Genomic DNA, 24415 nt, shown 5'->3' with positions numbered 1-24415 from the left:
ACGGGAAAGTAGAGCCACAGTGAATAATATAAAAATAACTATTCTGAAAAGAGGGAGTATTAATTTCAACTCAAAATAGGGAGGTCAGTGAAGGTTGTGTGATGAGCACACCACACTAGAAATTTATTTAAATATTTTAAATATTACTTACAACTTAAATATTTGAATTTAAGTGATGAAAAGATCTGAGGTACAAAAATATATATAAAATTATTAAAAATTTAGTTTGGACAATTCAACTAAGTCGGGTAATATGGACCAATAGACTCATCTCAATTGAAGACTTGAGATGAGTCTTCTGGGAAGCCAGAAGAGCAGCTGAGAAGTCACAGATGCTTCAGCAGATTAGAAAACGAGTAAGTATGCCTACCTGCCAACGGGAAGTGCCATAGTCCTTGTGCATATTGAATATAGATGGCGTTCCTGCTCTTCAATAAATTCGTGATCACTAACTTCAGGCCTCTGAGTGATTGCTATAGTTACAGGTTCGGAAGAATCCAATAGTTTCTTTACTTCTTCCATCCTCTGATCTTTATTGAACCTAAGCTTGAGAACCTAGAAAAAGCAAGAATTTTTAATAAATTCTTTTTAAAATAAAAGATTATTTTAAATAAATAAATTATTACTTAAAGTTAAATCTTCTAAGAGGAAAGGAAGAGTTTCAAATCTAATTAGAGCTACACTCTTCCTAGTTTCAACTATTTATCTTCAGATCTCTAAAACGTTGTTTAATCAGGTAATTGTTTTAAAAAAAGTTTAATAAGAAATTGTGATATATTGTCATTGTTGTATGCATGGTATGTATTTGAGAATTTTTTTAGAGACCTCAAGATGGGGTGACAACCCTGAAACGTTGTTATTGTTTATTAATGATATAAAATAAATAGTTGAAATAAGGAAGAGTTTTTTCATTCATAAATTCTAAATAAATGATTACCTGTTGTGAAAGCGTTTCCTCAACAGGAGATTGGACATTGGGTAACTTAGGAGAATTGCAAAGATCTAAACGGCCAATGAAAGTGTATACGCTGGGCTGCCAGCCCGGAGGAGGGTTCTCAGCTGCAGACTGGATAGCTTTTGTTAACATCAAATTGATTCCTGATGGGTACGAGTTTATTTCTTCACGTTTCATTCCTACAAAGTATATGTTTTTCTTTATGTTTTATGGTTACTACATTAGGTATTAAATAAAAATTCTGATTATTGAATCTTATACATATATATTCTTTATTTTAAAAGAGGTTAATTACCCAACTTATCCATCAGAAGCACTGCACGGTGATGGTTAGGGAGGTCTTGAGGTACTTGAAGAGGTACAGGCTGAGGGGTAGAGCAACGGCTCCCAGGTGGTACTACTGTTTTCATACAAGGTTTCCCAACTCCTGATATGACAGACAAGATCTAAAATATTAAAAATACAAAACTTTTTACAACACTGAGATTTTAAAAAGAAAAACAAATATTATTACAACTATTGAGCAATACCTAATTGATACATTGTTACCAATACTTTCCTGACCATATTACATGAAACCAGAGGTTTAGAATAATACTATAAAAAAAAAGTGGCCTAAGAGGCACTGTAACTCAATAATTTTTTGAACACTTTATTTAATTGAATTTGGTAGATAAACACTTCAAAATAAAAAAAAAAAATATGAGGTGTTGATAGTTGACCGTAAATTAATAAGTGGAGAAGATGGGGGGGAGGGAGGGTGTGGTTAGCAAATAAACCAAAATATTATACAATTGTTACAATGTTTCGACCTAAATTTCAGGTCTTCAAAAAAAACTAAATAAAAACAACATAAAAGATAGATAAACATAAAAATTAAATTATTATTTCTATTAATTTTTATGTTTCTCTGAATTATTATTTCAAATTTTTATATTAAAAATTAAATTTTTGTTTCTATTAGTTTTTATGTTTCTCTGAATGATGGTTGTTATCTCTTTTTTGTGTATTAGCCCTACTTAAGACCTAAAATTTAGGTTGAAACGTCAGCACAAATAAATAATGTTTTTGTTTATTTGTAGACCGCACCCCCCGACCACCTTCTCCACTTAAAAAAAATATATATATATGTGTGTGTGACTCTAGTACATTAAGAGTGAAACTACTCAAGTTCTTAAATATATTTTTTACTATTTTTATACGTTTTTTCACCACCACCCAGACCATCTTACTACAACAACAACAACTTAAGTTTTTGTATGTACGTTCACGTTTTTATAATTTCAGGATTAGGAAATGGAATTTCATTGAGCAAAATCTCTCTTAATTGAATGTCTTTTTATATGTTTAAATAAGTATCTTTTTATTTATTAATTTCCATTAATTCATACTCAAAGAAAGTAAATATGTCTTTATAATGGATGAAGTATAATACAAATAATTTAAACTATAAATTTTCTGAATAATGAATCAATAGTATAGCCTGATCTAAATCTAGACTGGTCTTAAAGAAGTTACCTGACTTTTCAATTTTTTTTTTCTATATCCTACCTCATTAGTAACAACAAAATTTTGTATTTCTTTCTCTCAATAATTGGAAAATAAGATATTTTGAATATCTTGAAAATTCATAATTAATTCTCAAACCTCTGACAAAATGAATTAACAGAATTTTAATATGAACATCAAAGTTTAAGTATCTCATAAGATTACTACTAAACTTTAAGAAAAAAAAAATTATTCACCTCTAAAATATTTCTTGATTTTGGATTGACACCTGTCATCACAGGATAAGGATCATACTTCAATCGTTGCCTCACATTAAAAATCTGCTGGAAGAGACAAGGAGGTTCAACGTTCATAAAACTTGGAAGCGACATCCGTTCCTGTTCCATAGGCATACGACTTTCCTGAAAAATATTATTTATAAAAATAACTAATAGTTATTGTTTTCTCACAATTACAGGTACATATAATCTAAGCAGCATAGTCATTCTATGGGAAAAAGATGCCTCAGAATCAAATTCATTTTCATTAATCTATTCATAATTGATTACAAACTAAACTTAACACTAATTAAAACCTAATTGTAAACTAAAAAACATTAATTCTATCTTACATTGTATTCTTTTTTCATAAGAGTCATTTTGGGAGATATATATAATTCTCAGATTTAGGACACAATTTTTAAATGGTGTTTTAAGTTGTTTTAGAGTTAAATAGGTACCCAATTTATACCAGAGACTATTTTAAGTCAAACAAATTCAGAATTATGTCACTTGAAAAAAAAAATTGAATTTTTTCATTGAAGCAGTTAAAACAATTATCAGAAGGAAAATTATAGCTCTTTAAATTGAGTGCACATTTTATAAAAGACCCTATAGAAAAACTAAAGGGTGAGAAATATAGCTGCATATAAATTTTTTTTTTAACGGGACTCAACTGAAGTTAAATTCGATTTAAGTCACTTTTAACTGAAACTGACGCAAGTACAAAGACCACCTACATTTAATTAATGTGTAATGATGTCGCTTATTATGATTACATGGATGACAGTTGAGTTTAACGGTCTTACTAATTATTTAATAGTCGCATTCACCATATAGTCCTAACCTTGAACCAGTGGATTATCATTTATTCTTAATTTTACAAAACTTCTTAAATGGTAAAAATTTCAGCAATAACGATAAACTCAAATTGTACTTAGTTGAATTTTTTCATTGAAAAGTACCAGAAGTTTTATTAGCATGGAATCTATCGGGAAAGATTGAAAAAGTTCATCAAACAGAATGGAAGATATTGGATAAATTAATGTTAATTTTTTTTTTTTAAGTTCAGTTATATTTCATACTAAAAAAACCAAAATTACTTTCTTGCCAATCCTATTCATTTACTAACCTCCTTAGATAGTTCCTTCAACTTTCTCAGACAATTAAGACAAATATTTTGGAAGAAAAACCATGTCAATTTCAAAATGTTCTACAGTGAGTAAACACTTAATATTTTGCCCTTTTTCTGACTCATACTTATTCTAACCTCCTAACTAGATATAACTTAATAAAAATATAACTAAATCGATTTACCTGATTGGTTGGAAGAAGACAAGTAGTCGGAAAATCCCTCCAATAGTAGTGGCAATAATGGGTTAGTTGAAGGTCTGTGGCGAGTTGATGCAGTAGCTGCACCAACAAACTTAGTAGATCCGACAAAGCTGGGCTCAGTTTGAGTTCCTAACAGAAGTAAATACTTTATATTGTTTCAAATAATATTAAAACTTGCTATAAATAATCAATAACATTACAAGACACAATTATGCATATGATAAAAGCTTGTCTGTATTACATGGAAATATCTGACTAATTCAATTTTCGAGAAAACAGATTATATAAGTTGATTTTTACTAGGGCATGTAATTAGTGAAGATATATTGCAACATAAGATTACAAGCTTATTCTTGAAATAGAGTAAAAAGTCTGAATTTCGAATTAACCATTTACACATCAAGAATACAGAAATATTTAATAATGCTTCAATGGTATTTAGTAGTTTTAATAAACTAAAAGGATATATAATGTTTCTTAATTTCTGTAGGAGACCATTGGAGTAACCAAAAATAATGATAATAATAAATAAATTAATTATAAAAGAATTTGTTAGCTCTGACATTATTTTGAGTGGAAATATAATTTACTGATTTCCATATTAGAAGATTTCTTTGAAAGTTCGTAATTTATAGTTAGAGTACAAAATGGTTTTAACTTAGAAAAACTACCAACATTGAAATAAAAAAACAATCAAACCTCATATAAGAGATGAAAACTAAACAAGATAAGATGGATGTAAGGAAAGAGCGGAGCTGATACTGAGAAAGTTTCTGATAAAAATATTTTTTCATCATCGGACGAAGATGAACTGGCAACAGGCAGAGGATCCAACCGCAGGATCTGAGATAGACTGCTGCTTACACACTTGTGGTACGAGGATTTGACCAGGTAATTCCAGTCCTAGAAGAAACTTCAATAGTGAATCCAAAGAACAACAAAAATAAAGTAAAAAATATGATAAATTTGGAGGTAAACCTTACATAATTTGAACCCAAATCAGATGCTCTCATTTTCTTAGTGTTTTTCGCAGGAGTCTCACAATCAGAAGCAAATGAAAAATCATTCATTGGAATACTGTCAGGTTGATAACCCAAAAGACCTATAAAATATACAAAATCAATGAGGTAAATTAAATGCATAAAAAAAAAAAAAAATCTAAAATTTTCTCCATTATTATTATTTTAAGAATAAATAATATTCAGTTTACTGAGTACTTGAGGCTTGTTCATACAAGATGGTAACTGAAATTTTTTATGAATTGAAGTTTTTGGCATCACCAGTATTTAGAATCTTCACAAAAATCGTTTCTTTAAGAGTATACTTTTGATATTAAGTTATGATAAGTGACTCCTGTTAGAATTTAAAACATTGTAATTGATAAACATATTTGTATTGTAAAAAATTTTCATTTTGTCAGTTACCACGTTTTACGCCTGAACACCTCATTCATTTTTATTAGTATTAAAAAAAATATTAGAATTACTCGAGTTTCTAATGTTTCAGGGTTATATTACACCTTCAGGAATATACCACAATAAATCAAATAAGCTTGCCATATTCATTTGTTAACATGACCACAGTTAACCAAATCACCCCTATTTTCATTCATATTAACTATCTTATTATGCTTTGAAAATGATCATGGCTTTGTAGAGTGAAAGCTAATTAACTTATTTATTGTAAAGTTGTGATATTACAATTTGTTATTAATAATGAAAACCACTTTTCATGACACGAAAAATAAAATTTTATGAAATCGCTATTGCTATGAAAAACAAAATTTTATGAAATTGCTAAAAAAAATTAAATTTTATAAAATTGCTGTTACTCTGAAAAACAAAATTTTATGATATTGCTACGAAAAATAAAATTTTATGAAATTTTCTATAAAAGAGATAAACATGATGAGTTTTTGTAAATAAGATATTTTAAATTAAAAATGTAAAACCCATTTCATTCAAAATTAATTTCATTATCTTATAAAAGTAATTAAATTATACTATCATATAGTAAAATAAATGTTAATACTTAATATTGCAGAAGTAAATAATCGCCATTCGTGTTTCGGAGAAATATCTTGTGTTCCAGGAGCATTTCTAATTGTGTACCACTTTATCAGTGTAAGAAGAGCACAATCTTTCTGAAGAATACACTTCAGAACTTCCACACACCTTTTAACTGTAATAAGAAATTTAATGTATAGCAATTTTATAAATGTAATTAAGGAAGTGAATGCTATTTTAAAAAGAAATTTAATAGAAAACTGAATCCAGAACTAAGATATTATTTTACCTAAAGGCGATGAACCAAATTCAGGAAGAGTAAAACGGAACATAACTCCATTTGAAAATTCCTGTAACAATCAATTTAATTTTAAAACGTAGAATCTAAAATTTCTTATTCAATAAATTAGAAGGAATGTTACTTTAAATTATTATTTTAATGAAATCCAATGGAGAAAGTTTTGCTTACTAAAGTGAATCTTGCTCCTAAGGAATCTCGGAGACCTCTCACTTGGTCCCTAGTTGGGCTATGGGTATCAGAGAAGACCTGGGTAACTGGCGAAAGGAGATGAACTGCAGTATCATCAAACAGTGCATCGCCTAACTTGGTTGAAGAGAGCAGGCTGGAACGTCTACGACAAGAGATTTATAAGCATTTAATAAATATTATTGTGAAGGCAAGATTTTAATGTCTTCAACCGCATTTTTATTTCACTAGTATATTTCTTTTAAATCTATTTTAATTTTATCTCATTTTATGTTTCATTATTTTACGTCCATTTTAGCACCAAACCCATTTGAAACCTCTCGCCACATAATTGAATAACTAATTATAAGTGAGTTTTGTTTTGCTAAAAAAACTTAATATTTTGCTCATAGTAATTGTGTAATTTGTTGCTAATTGTTCGAGAATCAACATTGTTTTTTGAGACCAATAAAGAATGCACACAATGATTCATCTTTCATCATTACAATTGGAACACTCAGGAAATTATAAAATATCTATTATAAATATTAATTAAACATTACTATTTAATCCAAGAGAAAAAAATAGATACAAAACTATAATACTGAGCATTATTATATATGAAGCAGAAACCTGGACCATAATAAGTGGCCAATAGTAAGTAGAAACTTCTAGCTACGGAAATGAACTACTGGTGAAGAGCGGTAGGAACATCCAGAATGGATAAAGTAAGAAATGGAACTGTAAGAGAAAAAATGGAAGTTGAAAAGAACATTCTGGAAAAGACCGAGGAGAAACACCTGAAGTGACAGTGAAAAGAATGCCTAAAGGATTACAAAGAGAGGTACACTCTTGGAAAATATGTGGTAGAAGAGGATGAGGTAGATCAAGGAAAACCTGGGACAATGAGGTGGATGATTCCTAAATGGGACATGGCCTAAGAGAAGAATGGGCCTTGGACGAGGTAATCTGTCTGGAAGGCGGCCATAAACAATTTAGGAATGGTTAGGAAATTCCTAAATAATGAAATCATCACTCAATATTAAACATAACTTATTCCTAGCTCAACAGTAGAAAACAAAAAAAAAAATCTCAATTTTTCAAATCAAAAAATTATGAAAAATTTGCTTTTTTCTATTAAATTGGAAAAAAAATATTGAGTATTCTTCGTTTTTTTACCAATAAGCTAATGCTTTTAAAATTAACAAAAAAGAAATCAAATGAAACACCATATCATATTTGTCAATATTTTACAACACAATGGATATTAATTTGTTAACTGAATTGTGAGTTTAACTAAAAAATTTTAATTGTTTAGTGATAGTTGTTTTGATCTAACAATGTATAAAGAACAAATAAATAAATCTTGAGTCACTATTAACAAGAAAAACATGTTAAATATGGTTTAATATTACTATCCAGTTCATGATTCTGAGATTTTTTATTTAAACAGAATACAATACTTTCATAAATTAAATGAAGGGTACAAGAATAGAACAAGAAAAATCAGAATTAAAAAAATTAGAGACAATTCTAGTATGATGGCTAGATTGAAAAATATTAAATTTTCAAGGAATGAAAAAAAAAATTTCCCATGAAATTTTTTTTCTACCACACTTAAACTTACTTTTTGCAAGGTTTTTCTCGCACAATATTTTGACAAATTCACCATAGTGACTTACAAAATAAATTTCAAAATTCCAATATCTAATAAACATTTTATAGAGAACTAGTTCCTTTTCTTGAATCTTTCGGCTTTTGTTTAAAATGCAGAGTACTTTAAATTATTATAGTATGAATAATTATAAATAAATTAATTCTATCTTGTTAATATGCCAGATTATAAAAGAAAACAGAAATAAAATAGTTAATCATCATGATAATGAACTCGCTTAATCTTGTTTCTTAAATGATAAATGCTACTGACTGATTAATTATGAAATATTACTTAGGAAATGGAGAATTGACAGTAGGTGCAGCAGATACACTGGATAAGTAAGATGAAGAGGCTAATTCAGCTGAAACTCCAGCTATATGAAGTTTACCAACAGCTAATGTTCCAGTATACAGCATTACACTCCCAGAATTAGGCTCTAACACTGCAAGCATCTTTGAACTCTAAAATTGAAACATATTAAATAAATTCTAATTTTTTTTTTTTAAACAGAAATTAGAAAAATAAATTCTTTATTAAAAATAAATTTCACTCGCCTCTATGGAAGCAGCATCTCTAGCCTGAATCCTGGTCACTGTTCCGACAAGCGATTCATCAGTATTGGTGACACCAAGCCTTACAAGAACTAGGCTGTGACCCGTGAGATAGGCCAAGTACTCCTGATCCAGAATGTCCCGAGTGAGGAATGCTTTCTTTGCAGCACCGTCTCTCTCACTATCCCTTCTATAATTCATCGCTCATTAGAAACAAATCACTAATACAAGATAGAGAAATGATTAAGCCTTACCTCTGAGAAGGAGATATAGAATCGGTCCAGAGATATTCTAAGCATAGTTCTGGAATAATAGGCTTAGGCTCGACATCAAGAGAAGGAACTAAACTGCAACCGAGCCTAGCCTCTACTGAAGAGGCGTTGCTGCATTCCAATCCCTGCTTCCACAATAATGGAGAGCTTCCTCTACTGCAACATAATTATTGTAGGTACAACATTTACAGTTGCAAGTTTATATATTTTTCATATATTCTCAGAAAATAGATTTTATTTAAATCTACTACAATCCATATGATTAAATATTTGTTGGTAATTTTTTTAATAATGCTTGAACACTATTAATTTGTTTAATATGACAGTGAGATGTTAACAACCCCATTGTAAACATCAAAATACTTCACTGAAGGGAATTATTCTTTTTTTAAATTAATCTGGTGTTGCTCCTTGATTATAACTGATAAGAGAATCCATATGAATTCTATTACAGGTCTTGCTCAATGCAGATTTGATTTAAAGATGTAATAATCATTTAAGACCATCCAAAAAATAAAAATAAATAAATAAATTAAAAGAACAATATCCTTCAGTTTATATAACAAACCTTTAACTTAACTATGTTTTTCTTTTTTCAAATTGCTTTGACTAGTTATCTTGAGAATCAAACAAACTAAAATTTGTTTCATCATATATAAATGATCTTTTTGTAAGGTTGTCATGGTACTAAGATTAAATAAATATAATAAAAATTTCTTTACACAAGTCATTACTCAATTAACCCCTTATATTACTACTGAACTTCCAATTGCACATGCCATAAACAGTAATTTGGCATGGCCGTCCCACCACGTCTTGTTGATCTTTTGACAGGAAAAGAGTTTCAAGTTGTTAAAGAATGTAGTTCAAAGCAATGTTTTCGAGAATGGAAGAGCACAATTAATTTAGTCTGTTCTATCAAGAGTAAAAAAAAAGTCAGAACAAGATGCATATTGGGCTGGTGCATCACTCTTTCTCTTCCCAAATTACAAAGTCAATCTGAAAATAATAATATACTCCTAACGAATTTTGTTCAAAATGACCCATATAGTTCTACACAGCTAATGATTCTACCTAATATATGCAATCATTGGCCTATATACCTTAAAATGTAGGACCAAACTCGTGTTCAGTTTGACCCGATATGCCCCAAAATTAGAGTTGAACAAGTATTGTGAGTGGTACAAGATATCAAAGTGGAGACAAACATTGGAAGCTAATATATGCCAATGTATAGTTGGCTAGGTGGAACAGGAGTGAAATAAATTTATGTCATGTGTTCTGCGGAAAAAGGGAATTTGCTTTTCTTCTAGGATAACTTTTTACGATATAATACCATCGATCTAAAATCAAGTGTAGTTCTTACCCTGTGATAAATAGAATCAAATATCAGTATCACAATTACTTATATTGTTACTTTCCAAGAATGTGCTCTTCAAATAAAATAGCCCTTTTCCAGCAATCACATGGATTAAGTTGTAATTACTTACTAATTAGTTGATAAAACTGAGCTGTGGATACTTCCTCCATTAGTTCTTCCCAGCAGAGGACTGGCAGTCCCAGATCTAGAACAGAAGTAGAAATACTATAAAACTTCAAAGTCACATTTAAACAGATTACAGTTACGGTATGTAAAGCAACTTTTTTATTCAAAAGGAAAAGTAAAAGTGAAAAGATCAGAAATATCTTACTTCCCGAATGGAATTAAAATTGAAGAAAAAAACCCATTTTAAGTGGCATCTCAGAAGGAACATAATCACAAGGGGAGGACTAAATTACAAGAAATAAAATGGTGCAAAACCTTGTGGCATCTAACACGGAAACTTGGCAGATCAAAACGTATTCACATGTTATTACACACATCAGACAGGGGATTAAAATGTGTATGGAAAATAACATTATTAGAATTAGTAAAACAAAAATAGAACAAACCTGTTTGTTGCAGTTTTGAAGGAGAACTGAGCACTCCCTGAGCTGAGGTTGCTAGATGAATAGTTGGTATTTGCAGCAGAATCATGCAATGTGAGACCTGTATCATTACCACACATCCATTGGCACTCCTAGAATAACAAAATTTTTAATACATTATTTTTATTTTAGTATACTAAAATAAAGTCAACATTAGCAATAGGTTGAATTTTGCATTAATTTTGATGTAACCTATACAGAAAAAATTAGACTTTTTGAAGTGAAACTTCTTTACTCTTACAACTCAATAAAAAAAAATTATATGAGAGTAAATTGATTTCATGATGTGAAGGAAAGCTCGAGATAAAACAATAGTCGTGGAGGGCAATGGTTTATAAGTTTTGTGTTTAGATCATTAAATATCTCAATAACTACAGATCGTAGCTGCATATTGTAAGGGGGGGGGGATGAAATGTTCAGTATTTCATCCTTTTTGTAACAAGATATAATTCAAATTGTATCATGACGCTCCACTAAGATAGAGAGACAAAAAGAAGAAAAGATAGCACCAGAAATGAATTAATAACAGTATTTTTAACGTTTAATTAAAATATTTTGGAAACTAAAAATCGGAGTTGCATGATGTAAGTGAAGAAAATGTCCAGTATTTCATCCTCTTTGTAATGAGCTATAATTCAAAATTTTATCTTGACACTGGACCAAAATAGAGAAATGAAGAGCCATCACAACCGAATCATATCAACATTTACTGATAATATGAATGTTACTGTATTTTTGTACAATAAATATGATTATTAATAAAATTTTAATGCATTATTGCATTTCTGGAAGTTTCACTTCCTTGGCCTTGTCCTAACCAAGACTGCCACAATTCGTTTTCTTCTAGGGAGTGAAGATTAAAAAAAAGAAGTAAACTACTGGCTAATTCTTAGGTAATATTGTAAGAATCAACCTTCCTGGCTGCTCTAGACAAAATAGAATACAGAAATAGTAGAAAATAAATACCAAAAGTTTACTCAACCATAAGTTTACTGACATTTGTTTTGATTCTACAATTTCTAGTTAGTAAAATAAGATACATTGGCAGGCTAGCTCTAAACACTATTTAAGTTTATAGATTCAAATTATAAGTGAGAAATGATGATCCTTAATGACACGCTGTACTCAGAAGCAGAAATCACAAATTAGTAGACATGAGTTTTTCATTCTCTTCCAATGCTGACAATGATCAAATACAAACTTTAGTGAAAACTAATTCTCATAAGATTCAAGAAATAGGGGAGAACATACCAATTATATTTTTTAATTACTTGCAGGTTATGAATTTTACGAGTTTATGTTACAAGCTCAATATATGACTAAAATGTACCTCACTCAAAGTTTGGCGAAGTTTCCAGATACTATGCTCACCAGTTCTAGTACTATACAGAAGGCAAATTGAAGGATTTTCAGATGTATATACTACTTTAAGAGTGGGGTCATTCATGTAGGTTAGTATGCCACCTAGAACAAAATAAAACATATCACAAACTTAGAATTTGTTTTATTAAAAGACTAATGAAATGAAGATTTCAAAACAAGTTTCTTTGTAATCCTTGAAACATAAATAGAACTGGTTGTAACGCAATTGTTAACAGTAAACAATAAAATAGAAATGATTAATAATTTAATAGGATATTTTGTGCTTTTCTAATCATAAATAAATCAATAGCTTAATGATAAGAAAATATTAAATAGAAAAGATATTCAAACTTCAGTTAAAATAAACTAAATTTTAGCAAATTACACGAGAAATGTTATTGTATAAACACGAACATGGTACCTTTACATGAAGGTCATATTTCTTTAGGAAAGAACTAACAGTGAGGCTAACATTTAAATAACTCAGTTATTGATGCAAGTACTTTCCTGGGACCAAATTTTAGTTTCAATAAAGAATTGAGGCTCAGACTTGAAGACAGGCACAAAACGCACCATCTACGCCTTGTTTTCATTGAATTAGGCCAAAATATTCTAGCATGTAGTATGCTAGAATTTTTAGACAAAAATAAAAATTTTTCAGGTCACAGATATCATTATCATTTACAGATATCCATAAAGAGAGCACAACTGAGCAGAGATAAGACAAGGTACCGAGAAAATGCATGATTATAATTATTTTTAATACACTCCAAATGACTTGTTAGCGAGATAAAGTAGATTAGTTCTATAGTTTGATTCCCAGCTGGAATCCATAAAAATATACAACATAATAAATAAAATAGGATCTGTTTCTAACCCCCCCCCCTTAGAAAATGAATAAATAAAATTAGTACAAGAGACCATCTCTCCATCTAATACTCAATCATATTGATTGTTCCGACCCTTCACATTGATATTTCAAATTGTCTTTGATTGCGCATTTGAGATTATTTAAACTTATTTTTACCAATGTTACTAACTAACTGAAGATACCAACCAACTTGGTACTGTTGCTAATGAGTTTCTAGCCATATAACTGAAAGAAATAACCTCAGTTAACCTTCGAATAGCACCTTCTTTCTTTTTCTCTTTGCACCATTATTCGAGAGATTGAGCCTCAATCCAGAGTTTCCAATCTGCCTTCCTGGTCTCTATTCAGTTGCTTCATTTCTGGAAGTGTTTGGCATCTGTTGCCTCTAACTTAATGGATATATTACTAATAGGATATCCTTGGATAGCCATGTGGTTTTGGTCTAGCTTCCATTGTCATCCAGGGTTCTCTCTTTTTACCCATTCAATAAACATGCTAAACTCAAAAACAGCAATTACACAAAATTAACTAACTTTGAATACTGCTTGTAAACGTTACCTCAATGATTTCAGATATTAAAAAAAAAAATTAATTACCTAATTTCCACTAAAATTACAGAGTGAACAAATGACTGAGAAAATGATGTCATGATCAGCCACCATGACCCAAATTTAAAATGTTTACTTTGATTAATCTTTGGTTAAATGAAGCATCAAAACTCTGTAGAAACTTTATCCCAACATGATGCCTTCTGGCTCGCTCTCCTATCTTAACAATAATGAGTATTAATACATTAGTTTAAATGATTTAATACCTTGTTTGACAGTTAGAAGAGGGGCTATTTCATCGAGAGGATGCAGCAGAGAAAATAATGTTGTCAAATTTGAACAGTTCTCAGGAGATAGACCGTGATTATGGGCCACACGTTCAAGTAATAAGCCGAATTTTGTGGCCCATACACTTGAAACCTGAAACAAAACCAACCATTTGATAAGCTGGAACTTAAAAATAAAAAACTTTATTGAAATGAAATGAAAAATAGTTTATTATTCTGGGACTAGGTCCCTTTAGAACAATTATAAGGTAATTTTAATTTTACAACATATAATGGCCAAAAACAGTGTGGCCAGACTTAATTATATTAATAATGTATATTAATAATTTTAGATACAGAGATAAAAAAAAATTAAGGAAGGATTGGTAAATGACGTATGTTAGACAGAATAGATTTCCTGTGATATGCAGCTCAGGTAAAAATTGATTTATCAAATGCAGCAGTTCGGTGAGGTGGAGGATAGATGTCAGATAAACGGGACCTGGTAATACGGGATTGAATTGAGAATTAGACAGGTTTTCTAAGATATAGAAGGGGCACTGAGTACTTATTTCTTGGAATAGAAAGGAAGCTAGGAAATACTGGCACCGGAAGGATGGAGAGAGCCAGTTCAGCTCCACGTAATACTGGGTTATGTGCATATCTCTGGTTATCCCCAAAATAAATCGTACGGTGCCTTTCATGAGACGTTTAAGTTTAGATTCGAGATGACCTGAGAGTCCACCATATAGAAGGCAGCCATAGTCAAAGTGGGGGAAAACAAGAGTTATTGTGAGGGAAAGCAACTAGTTATTGTGGAGATAGTCGGATATGCTTAGTAAGATCCAGCTGTGAGAGGGAAGGATAATCAAATATCACTCTAAAACAGGATAAACCTTCGCTCCAAAATTTAGAAGAGATCTCTCATTCTTAATTGATTAGTCAATCATATTAATCAATTATCAATTTAAAATAAGTCATTTTTTTCACTACATATTTAATAAATATAATGATACAAAATTATTTTACAAATTTTTATTTTTCAAAAAATTCTTAATAAATAAGGACAAAATGTATAGTTGGAAAGAAAGTTTTTATGGTAACTTTCTTTTAAACCTTCAATTGGACATTTAAAATCAAGACAGCGTATGATGAGAATGGTGGAGCTATTGAAGTAAATTAAAACATTTTAATGATAGTTCAATTTTCACTTCTGGGGGTTAAAATTTCTTTAGTAATTGACCTAAAAACCAGGCTGGTAGCCAAAAGTAACAACTCTTTTACAAGTTTTATTTGAAATATACAAATTAGATTATTCAGATCTTATATTACATAGGGGTATTATTTTTCACATCTTATCTTATGCTGGCAAAAGATAAAATCTGAAAAATAATATTCCAGACAAAATTCTATGAAAATGTAATATAAAATAGATAACCACTATAAAGCAGTAAGTAATTTGTAGTGAAATATATTTAGATTAATAGATATACAAGATAGCGAAGATATACTTAAATATCTTAAAATTTAAGATACAAATTTTCATGTTGAGGCTAAAGATAATTTAGTATAACATATTATTATCGAAACATCAAACTTTAACTTATACTAATAATTTTGATTATAAATAACTTACTTTGAACTGAAGTGGAGTGATAAAATCCTGGCCATCTTCTGTAAAAACAGATATTTTTGTTGTATCAACAACACAAAGACTTGGAAGGGGACAATCTAAAAAATATAAAATAATAATAAAAATAAAAATATTCAATAAGCACAATTAGATATAAAGTAAATCCATGAATAACACATGGTTAATTATTTCAAGTGGTCCTGAATGGCAGAAGAATTCTTCTGATCAATTATAAGAATAAATTAATCAATTGTGGTAGAATTGTATTTAGTGAGTAACAAAAGCTTTAATAAACTACATAACAATGACAATATTAATGTAATTTGTGATCAACAACTTTAATTAATCATTCTTATGATCAGTTTTATTTTCATATGAACAATGAACCAATAAAATGTCATATTATTAGCTCAATCCTAAAACAAAAATGTACTTTGACAGTCATTATACTTTTAACGCTAATTGTCCCAAAAATGTATTTTTTAAATGTGGGTATTCTCAGTGATAGTCTTATTTTTCTTTAAAAATTTTATTTTTATGAAACACCAACTTTCAGTGAGATATCAAAATTCATTCACTTCGATTCATCAGGCGGGACTAAACAACTCAAAAATAAAATTTTCTATGGTAGTACTTGTATTATACTATAGCAGAATCTTAATATAACGCTAAAAATGTCGTAAATAACATAAATACCACTTTGTACATAAAACTTTATTCAGAACCACATGATTTGGTCAAAAATGATCCAATCACTAACAATAACATTAATTTAATTTGAAAAACTTCAACTACAGAAATAATCCTATCTGACCTAAGAGACAGAATGTACACTAATATCTACTTAAATATATTGGTGAGTTCTTAACACAATCTAAATCTAATTTAATGATATATTCAATACTTTCTTTACTTTAAGTGTTGTAGAAAAAGAAAACTTTATCATATAACTTTCCTGTAGAGATTATTATTGTTTCATTAAAAGAATCGAATAATGAACTAATAACACAATTAATGGATAACAGATGTAAAGTAACTTACATGTTCTATCTTTCATATAAATAAAGTTTGTCCATAGTGCTTGTTTAATTGGTGTTTCCATAGTGTAACATGCTTCAACAACTCTTGTTGAACCTTTATGATGCCTACCAAAGGCAACACCTCTACCAATAGTGCCTCTGCTAACGATTGCAGTATTGCCGCAAATATACAATTCCTCTTCCACACCATCTTTAAGGCGCATAGTCCACCATTCTTTCTGAAAATTACTTTGTGGTTTAAAAGTACTCAAGTATAGGTAAAAGTAAATAAATGGAAGTATTGCTGGTAAAACTATAGAACAGTTTAATATGATATATTCCATACACTGAATAAGGTCCTGAAGTTGTACATGTTGATATGAACAGATAATAAAACTTCCCCGTTAATGAGATATTTAATCTGAATTCTTCTTACATAATGTACTTTAATTTTTCTAACAGATCATGATCAGGAGAAAAAAACATTTATAAGTGAAAACTATTTTCACTATTAATAGCACGAATGACAACCACAAATTCTTCACGAGATCCTTTAAACATATTTCTGCCTTACTTTAATAGTGTCATATCTGAGAAACTTTTTTATTATTTAAATTTTGTTAAATATACTCCACAGGGCATATCGTAAACCAATGTTAGTTTGTGACAAGCCTTCTACCATTACAATCTACAGGACCATCCCAGCAGAGAAAGTAGCCACAGTATACATTTTTATCTTAGGAGTAAGATTAATTCAAAATAAAATCATAAACTTTTCTTGTCAGATATTCTACAATTAAAGAAAGGCAGCGATATGCTTGGTATGAAATTTTATAACCAAGTATTTGAAATATTAGTTGTTTTTAAACATCTATACAATCTATTCCTTCCTAAATCAGATACAAGATGATACAGCACTGAATATTTTTGTGAATTACACACAACAATCTAACAATAAAAGATAATAGCGATAGATAAATGAACAGTGCTGTTACTTACTTCATCTCCATCACAAATGTAAACCTGGCTAAATCTCTGAGCTAGAAATGAATCATAAGGTAGTTGCTGAGTGTTAGTGGGTAAAACTACATTTCCAGGGTGTTTCTTAATTTGCTGCCTCCCAAAGGGCACAAACTCCTGCTTGAACAAACAGAAATAAATTACAAATTCGTGTCAGATAATGGGTATAAACAAATGCAGGTCATGATGCATAAAGATAGATAGACTTATCAATGGATTCAGATAAATAAAAAATCATAATGAACCTGAGGCTCGGAGGCAGCGATCATGATTTCCCTAGCCTCATCCAGATTTGCGATCAAAGTCTATGTTTAAAATTTAAAAATACTGGATAATGTAAACAAATATTTAAGGTTGGTCGGGCACTAAAACCTGAGGTATAACCGCATACTATCCTTCTTGAATTTTTCAAAATGAGTTTCGCCGCGTTCGTACTATTTGGTTGTAGCAGGTTATTCATCTAACATTATTTACATTTTATTTTCGTGTTGTCTTAAAAATTATTCAAGATAAAATACTTTAAAAATTGCATTATTTAAGTTTGAGGTGAAAAAACTCTTGCATTCTTAACGCACATAGGTGTATTTTTTATCGTATATTTTTCATTGTTTAATTAAGCTCCTAATTATATATTGGAGTTTCTCTATCAAAATTATAACAACAAATCTTTGGATTTGTAGATTAATTTAAATTTAATATCAAAACTGTTCTCAAAGAGAAGTACTTCAAATTCAGTTTAACTATTTTATTTCTATTTCTATTTTAGTTATGAAATCGAAATTAAAACTAAATCAAATTGTAACATAACACGTTTGTTGACAAATATTGTTAAACTCTTTGATAGCAAGAAATTCCATAAAACAATATGAACATATTCCTTGAATGATCTGTAATTTCGTGTAAACAATATAAAGTAAAACATAAATGTCACTTCACTAGTTCTGAAAGTGTTAAAAAAAAACTTCTATCTTTTTTTTTTTTTTTTATTCTATTTGGTTATTGTTTGTTGAAAGGACCTTAAATCAAAGCGTTCAGAAATAAAACATTGTCGCTTACAAAATAAAAACTTTTACAATGTCAAGATGTTTGTTAATTACAATGTTTTATGCCTAAATACGAGTCACTCACTTAATATCAACATCATAGCCATACGAAAACAAAATTCTAAAAGATTCTTTTAACAATTATTAAAATCAACATTAAAAAATCAGTGATGGCAAAAACTTCAATTCACGAAAAATGTAACTTAATATGTATTGAGACCGAACGCCTCAATTATTTGTAAAAACCTAGTACTAAAATTATCTGATTCAATTTTTCCTAAAACTGCGTTTATACCAAAGAGGGACACTGACTAAGAGTGTTTTAAACATTTGGTACAAAAATAAAACAAACTGATTGGAGAGGGGGGTGCGGTCATCAAAGAACAACATAAATAAACAAAAAAATATTTATTTATTTATCCTAATCAGTAATCTAAAGTCAACTATCTACACCTCATTAAAAATAAAACATATTTAAAAATCTTAATTACATGAAGTATTTCAGATTTATCTGAGCATTAGAAAAAATAGGGATGCGTAGTATAAATAGTTACTATAAAATACTTTTGTTCTTTTCAAAATTACTTCAATGAGTAAAGACATATGTTTTATAAGAAAAACGTATATGTTAAGTTATATTTAAAAAAACAAACAAATAATTTGACGATCTTAAATTGATTATTTTTCTTTGATTACGTATTTGATAAACAACCGGGAAGTAGGGGACGTATAAGTAAACACATGGCTCCTCCCACTTAACAAAGAAGTATAAAACAAATTCATCAGTAGGTCAACATCGATATGGAGGTAAGGGAGGGGAGGATCGATCAGCCGAAGCTTTATAACCAGGCACAGTTCGGTCGGCAACCAGTCGCTGCGTGACAGTCGTCAACTTATCACTAGCTCTTGCTTTCAAATTCTAGCGCACTTTATTTTCTCTTTTGAAAAGTGAAAATGGCTTTCATGATGCCCGTTGTTAAGAATGATTACGACATCTACAAATCGGCCAGGACTAGGCGTGCATCTGAATGTTCCAATCCAAGCGGATGTAGAAGTCGAAAAATCTCAGAATGCTCTAAGTCCGAAGGACCTTCCTTATCAACATCACCTGGAAGTGATTACAACGTTGGCTCACCAGCTCACCGGTCAGTGCCGATTTCCATGTCAAGACAGTACTCCAGATCTTCGAGGAACTCCCAGAGCAGCCTCCAGTCGCCCTGTAAAAGCAGTTCCTCGTCACCTCCAAAGTCAGGATCGGCCAATTCGCTCAACAAGTTCCACAATCGACTCGTTGACAGGCTGAAGAGGTCTTTGAAGTGCAAGGATTCTTCAGATGGTGAGTTTATGGTCAGTTTCCCAAATTAGTAGGTACATTTTTCCATTTATTGTATAAATGTTTGCAAAACAAAATTGTGCACCCACTATGCAGCTAATGCTTATAGACTTATTTTTATTTGGTTTATCACCGCCTTATTCGCACATACATAATTATTTTTGCCTAAGCTATATAAATTATTTCAATATTATGTAAGTGGTTAAGTCAGTGAAACAATTTTATGCACAAAAAAATCTGTATTGGTTTGACTTGTTGAAAATCAATTTAGTCACGCTTAATATATAATGTAGTCTCACATGGGCATAGTTACGTGTTTAAATCCTTATCGGTAATCCCATTTCTTTAAATAAGCGTGTTTATTTGTAAATAAAGTCTTCGCATCATTTAGCTGATTGGGAACAAAGGTGCACTAATGGTTTTCATGTTTTGATTTATTAAAAAAAAAAAAAAAAAAGGAAAAATATGCCTACTAAGTATTTTATGCCTTAATTCAACTATTTTTGTTTTGTTATAGTTTTTATTTTGGTGAGACTGTGAAGTGGGTACTGTCATAACTGTCTCCAGCTTATTTTTATTTTACTGTCACTTAAAATTGCTACTTTCCACATGTCACTTCAAGAAGGCCCTCTACTCAAATGATTCACGACATAACTTTACAAATTGGTCTTTTGTTTTTGTTTTTTGTAAATTAAACATTTATGCATGTATTTGTCATGTTCATATTTGTTGATGTTGACGTTCTTATTATTAATTTATTCACATGGTACGTCTGTTTTAACAGTTCTGTCCTGTGTACTGTTATCAGATGCTAATATTTTTCCAACTTTCACAATCTGCAATATTTTAAATCAAAAAACGAGTTCTATAAGTCATACGCGGTTATAATTATTTGTTATTATAAATTAGCTTTTGTTTAAATAGTATTTTAATTGTTCTTGATGGTTAGTTTTATTAGATGAGCTATAATTTATGCTTACCATTTAGCATTGTTTATAGAAGCTGTGTGTTACAACTATTTTTTTAGGTATTGTAATATTTTGGTGTCTTTACAGGAAACTAATTTTTAGTATTTTTTCTCTTCATTATTCATTAAATCATTTTTTATACTTAAATGACCGGTCTAAAATGTTTAGTATTTATTTATTATTTTATTTAATGGTTTCATAGCGTAATCAAATACTTCATGCTTTGAATTTATAAAAGTACTTTTGATGAGATTTAATGTTAAACACTATTTCTAAAATGATTTGTCCAGTGTGGACATCCGTTAACTGTTTCCTTCCCTTTAAATCAGGAAACCGGATGTACAGGAATTAAAGATCTCAGTATGAACATTTTCAAATTTGAAACTAGCCCTTTATAATTTAAGTTCAACTTATAGTCAACAATTCTTGAAATTTGTTTGGGAATTAGTTTCATTTTGTGATGTAGAGATAATAGTACAGGATGCATAAAACCCAGCACAAAAAGTATACATGAATGTACGAATAATTTTAGAAATTAATTTCTATTGCGTTTAACAAAGAAACTAATTTCTTACGATCTTTCAACTGTTACTAGTTAGCTAATTAATTTAATAATGTAACGGATATCTTTTCCTTTTGTTTTTCGGATACTTTTTCTGAATGGTGCACCCCAGCAAATTAGTTATAATGTAACAAATTAAAGAGCGTTAAATGCTGGGTAAATGAGTGAAGTTGTAAGTTTTGCCCAAAAATGAGATATAGTACTTATATAAGTCCAGACTTGACTCGGAAAAACATTTCTGGCGATCTCAAACCTGTTATTAAGCATCTAATTAGTAATCGTTTCAAGTTCGCCAGAAATGATTTTTAGTGTTATTTATGGAATTATATAGTATACCATACCTCTGTTTTTGTCAAAATTAAAAAGAACAAATTGTTTCGGTTACAGCGATTTACGAAATACTGTTAGACTGTATTAATACTTTACGGTACTTGTTGGACGCAGAATTTACTTATATTTGATTTGTTATCCAATAATTTATTTCGCTTGGATGAACCATTCAGGTGTTTTAGGCGAAAACAAAACAACATAATTTGTTACTTTATTAATCAATTAGCTAATTAGTAACAATTTCAGGACCGACAGAAATTCATCTCCTTGTTTAGTGTGGTAGAAAATAATTTTTTAAATTAATTATAGATGCACGTTGTACGGGCTGGGTTTTTGCATTGGGCTCCTGTTCTATGACATTGATGTTGTGTATCTTCTTTTGAGGTTTTGTCTATTATTTTGCTATTTTTAACAGCTCACATCCTGTCTGAAAAAAAGAGTATAGATCGATTCGATCCACCTCTTGACGGACTTATCAGTTGTGTAGCTTTTCTTCAATAGAGTTATTAGGATATTGAGAAAATTTGCTGGTGTTATATGTTTTGACAGTGGCTTTGTGGTCCGCCTTGTTTGGACATGGACGTGTGTTATAAAACAAGTTATGGTTACAGGAAACTCGCGGTGAGACAACTTGGCTGCTGATGGGGAAGAATCACAATGACGGGAGCGAACGGTGTAGCCACCGGCCCGTCCCTCACCTCCTAGCCAGGATCCTGGCAGGCCACCTCTATAGCCTACTATCAGCTTAGAACATACATCAACATCTCTTCATCATCTATTTTTCTTTATTTTATATTTATAATTTTGTTTTGTTGTGAGGAATATATTTTTAAAAAATCAATGGAGTTAAGTTAGAATGAGAGGTGCTGATGTTGAATTTCAATGATATATTTGGACATCAGCAAAACGAACGGCCTTTTATAGCTTTAATTTATTGCTGTATGTTTTATTAGTCAGTTATTAAAAAATATAAACGTCTCAAAGCTGTTGGCTCTTAAAGAGCCAGATAAATAACGAAACTAAAGGCCAAATAGTAGTCTTTTGTTCTAAAATGTTAACTGTGATCAAGTCACATTAAATGAAATGTGTTCCCTGGAAGGTTCCATTTTTAAAATTTAGCAATGAATTTTCTTTTTTGTTAAGGAAAGTTTTAAATCTGTTAGATTATGGTCGATGACCGATGTACATGTCAATTATATCGGTAGTTGTGTTGAAAAAGTTTCATGTCAAGAAATGAATTGATAATCAATTGATGGAGTGAATTTTGTATAAAATCATTCTCCCTTATCTAGTTTTAAGTAAAAAAAAATAAAAAAATATATGTTTCAAGTAAAGCCTACCGAAGGATTTGGTTTATAACTACCTAACAGGAACATTTAATTTATATTTGTTCACTTCACAGTATTCAAATCACAAGTCAATTGAATGAAATAGACTTGCCTATTTATTGGCTGCATCTGTTTAATCTTGCCAAATAAATACAATATTCAGTTTTTTATTTTTAGTTTCATATTTTATTTAAAGACTTATTAGATTTAATTATTTACTTTCAACACCTTGCTTTAGTGATTGAGCGGTAGATATTAGTTATATGTTTGTATTATTTTTAGCCATTGGTATGTATATACCTGTTTTCATTCCTTTATTTTAAGTTTTATTAGACTGCTTTGGTTCTTATGAAGAAAAATTCAATTAGTGGTCACTAAAAGATTTAATTCAAGCAGAGTACATTATTGACTGATATTAAAATATTCAGTATATTTTATGACCATGTATAAAAATAGAGAAACTATATTTATGTTAACGTTTTCTTATTTATTAAAATTTCGGAATAAAAAATACAGTTTTCACTTATAAAGAAAGTTCCGAAAGAAGACCAAATTGTTTGTTTTGATTTTATTTATCTTAAGTTGTTAAATGGAAAGACTAGATTGTTTTATAAGTGATATTGTATGTATTTTGTATTATACATATGTTATTATTACTACGATTATGAAATAGATCTAGTTATGTTAAAAGGAAGACTGTGATAGGTTTATTACGAGAAATTAATTATTTATAATGCGACATTTCTGGCCATGGTTTTGTTTCCTTAAAAACCCGTTATTGATTTGGGTTTATTTGTTCGGTTTTTGTCTTAAATTTAATGCTCAAGTGCCTTTCTCAAAAATAGTTAATTTATCTTTGTTTGTCTCTCGTTTTCAAAAGGGTTTATTTGCCAGCAAAAAATAAGTATACATATGTATTTCGCAGTTGTCATATGCCAAATAAAGGGAGCAAACTGTTACTATTATATAGTATATCAAACAAAATTAAGATAAGAAATTAATAAGACTTCAATTTTACCAAAAATATTACCTGTTATGTTACTACAGCTTTAATCTTTCATTGTACCTCATGTGTACAAATATTTTTTGGATTCTTGGTAAATGATAGAAATACAAGTTCAAAGTTTGGTATGATTTATTTGGCATAAAATTTCAA

General features: G+C 29.8%; 2 protein-coding genes across 2 annotated transcripts in view; one reads left to right on the top strand and one right to left on the bottom strand.

Annotated features, from left to right (window-relative positions):
- shtd (shattered) overlaps nt 1–18175 on the bottom strand; it is a 34106-nt gene extending 15931 nt beyond the window's left edge. The window contains exons 1-21 of the mRNA XM_014433452.3: nt 17941–18175; nt 17675–17812; nt 16698–16914; nt 15660–15754; nt 14024–14177; nt 12307–12440; nt 10941–11068; nt 10499–10573; nt 8991–9164; nt 8740–8926; nt 8477–8646; nt 6532–6694; nt 6352–6412; nt 6088–6237; nt 5040–5158; nt 4756–4959; nt 4039–4185; nt 2701–2865; nt 1251–1401; nt 938–1134; nt 371–555 (exon numbers count right to left, since the gene is read on the bottom strand). Of these exons, the coding sequence (XP_014288938.1) occupies nt 371–555; nt 938–1134; nt 1251–1401; nt 2701–2865; nt 4039–4185; nt 4756–4959; nt 5040–5158; nt 6088–6237; nt 6352–6412; nt 6532–6694; nt 8477–8646; nt 8740–8926; nt 8991–9164; nt 10499–10573; nt 10941–11068; nt 12307–12440; nt 14024–14177; nt 15660–15754; nt 16698–16914; nt 17675–17812; nt 17941–17964 (3038 nt within the window). The 5' untranslated portion in view covers nt 17965–18175. The remainder of the gene's footprint in view (nt 1–370; nt 556–937; nt 1135–1250; nt 1402–2700; nt 2866–4038; nt 4186–4755; nt 4960–5039; nt 5159–6087; nt 6238–6351; nt 6413–6531; nt 6695–8476; nt 8647–8739; nt 8927–8990; nt 9165–10498; nt 10574–10940; nt 11069–12306; nt 12441–14023; nt 14178–15659; nt 15755–16697; nt 16915–17674; nt 17813–17940) is intronic.
- A 1517-nt stretch (nt 18176–19692) lies between these two features.
- Nucleotides 19693–20103, top strand: LOC106688811 (pinin). Its single transcript, XM_014433454.3, has one exon. It carries the CDS (start codon nt 19693–19695, stop codon nt 20101–20103), a length of 411 nt encoding a protein of 136 aa, XP_014288940.2.
- Nucleotides 20104–24415: the final 4312 nt, after the last annotated feature.

Source organism: Halyomorpha halys, unplaced genomic scaffold (assembly GCF_000696795.3).
Source record: "Halyomorpha halys isolate HHAL.00 unplaced genomic scaffold, Hhal_1.1 Scaffold1209.1, whole genome shotgun sequence".
In the NCBI taxonomy this organism is placed as follows: Eukaryota; Metazoa; Arthropoda; class Insecta; order Hemiptera; family Pentatomidae; genus Halyomorpha; species Halyomorpha halys.
Note: the sequence above shows the minus strand (reverse complement) of the source record. Positions and strands in the feature narration are given on the sequence as shown.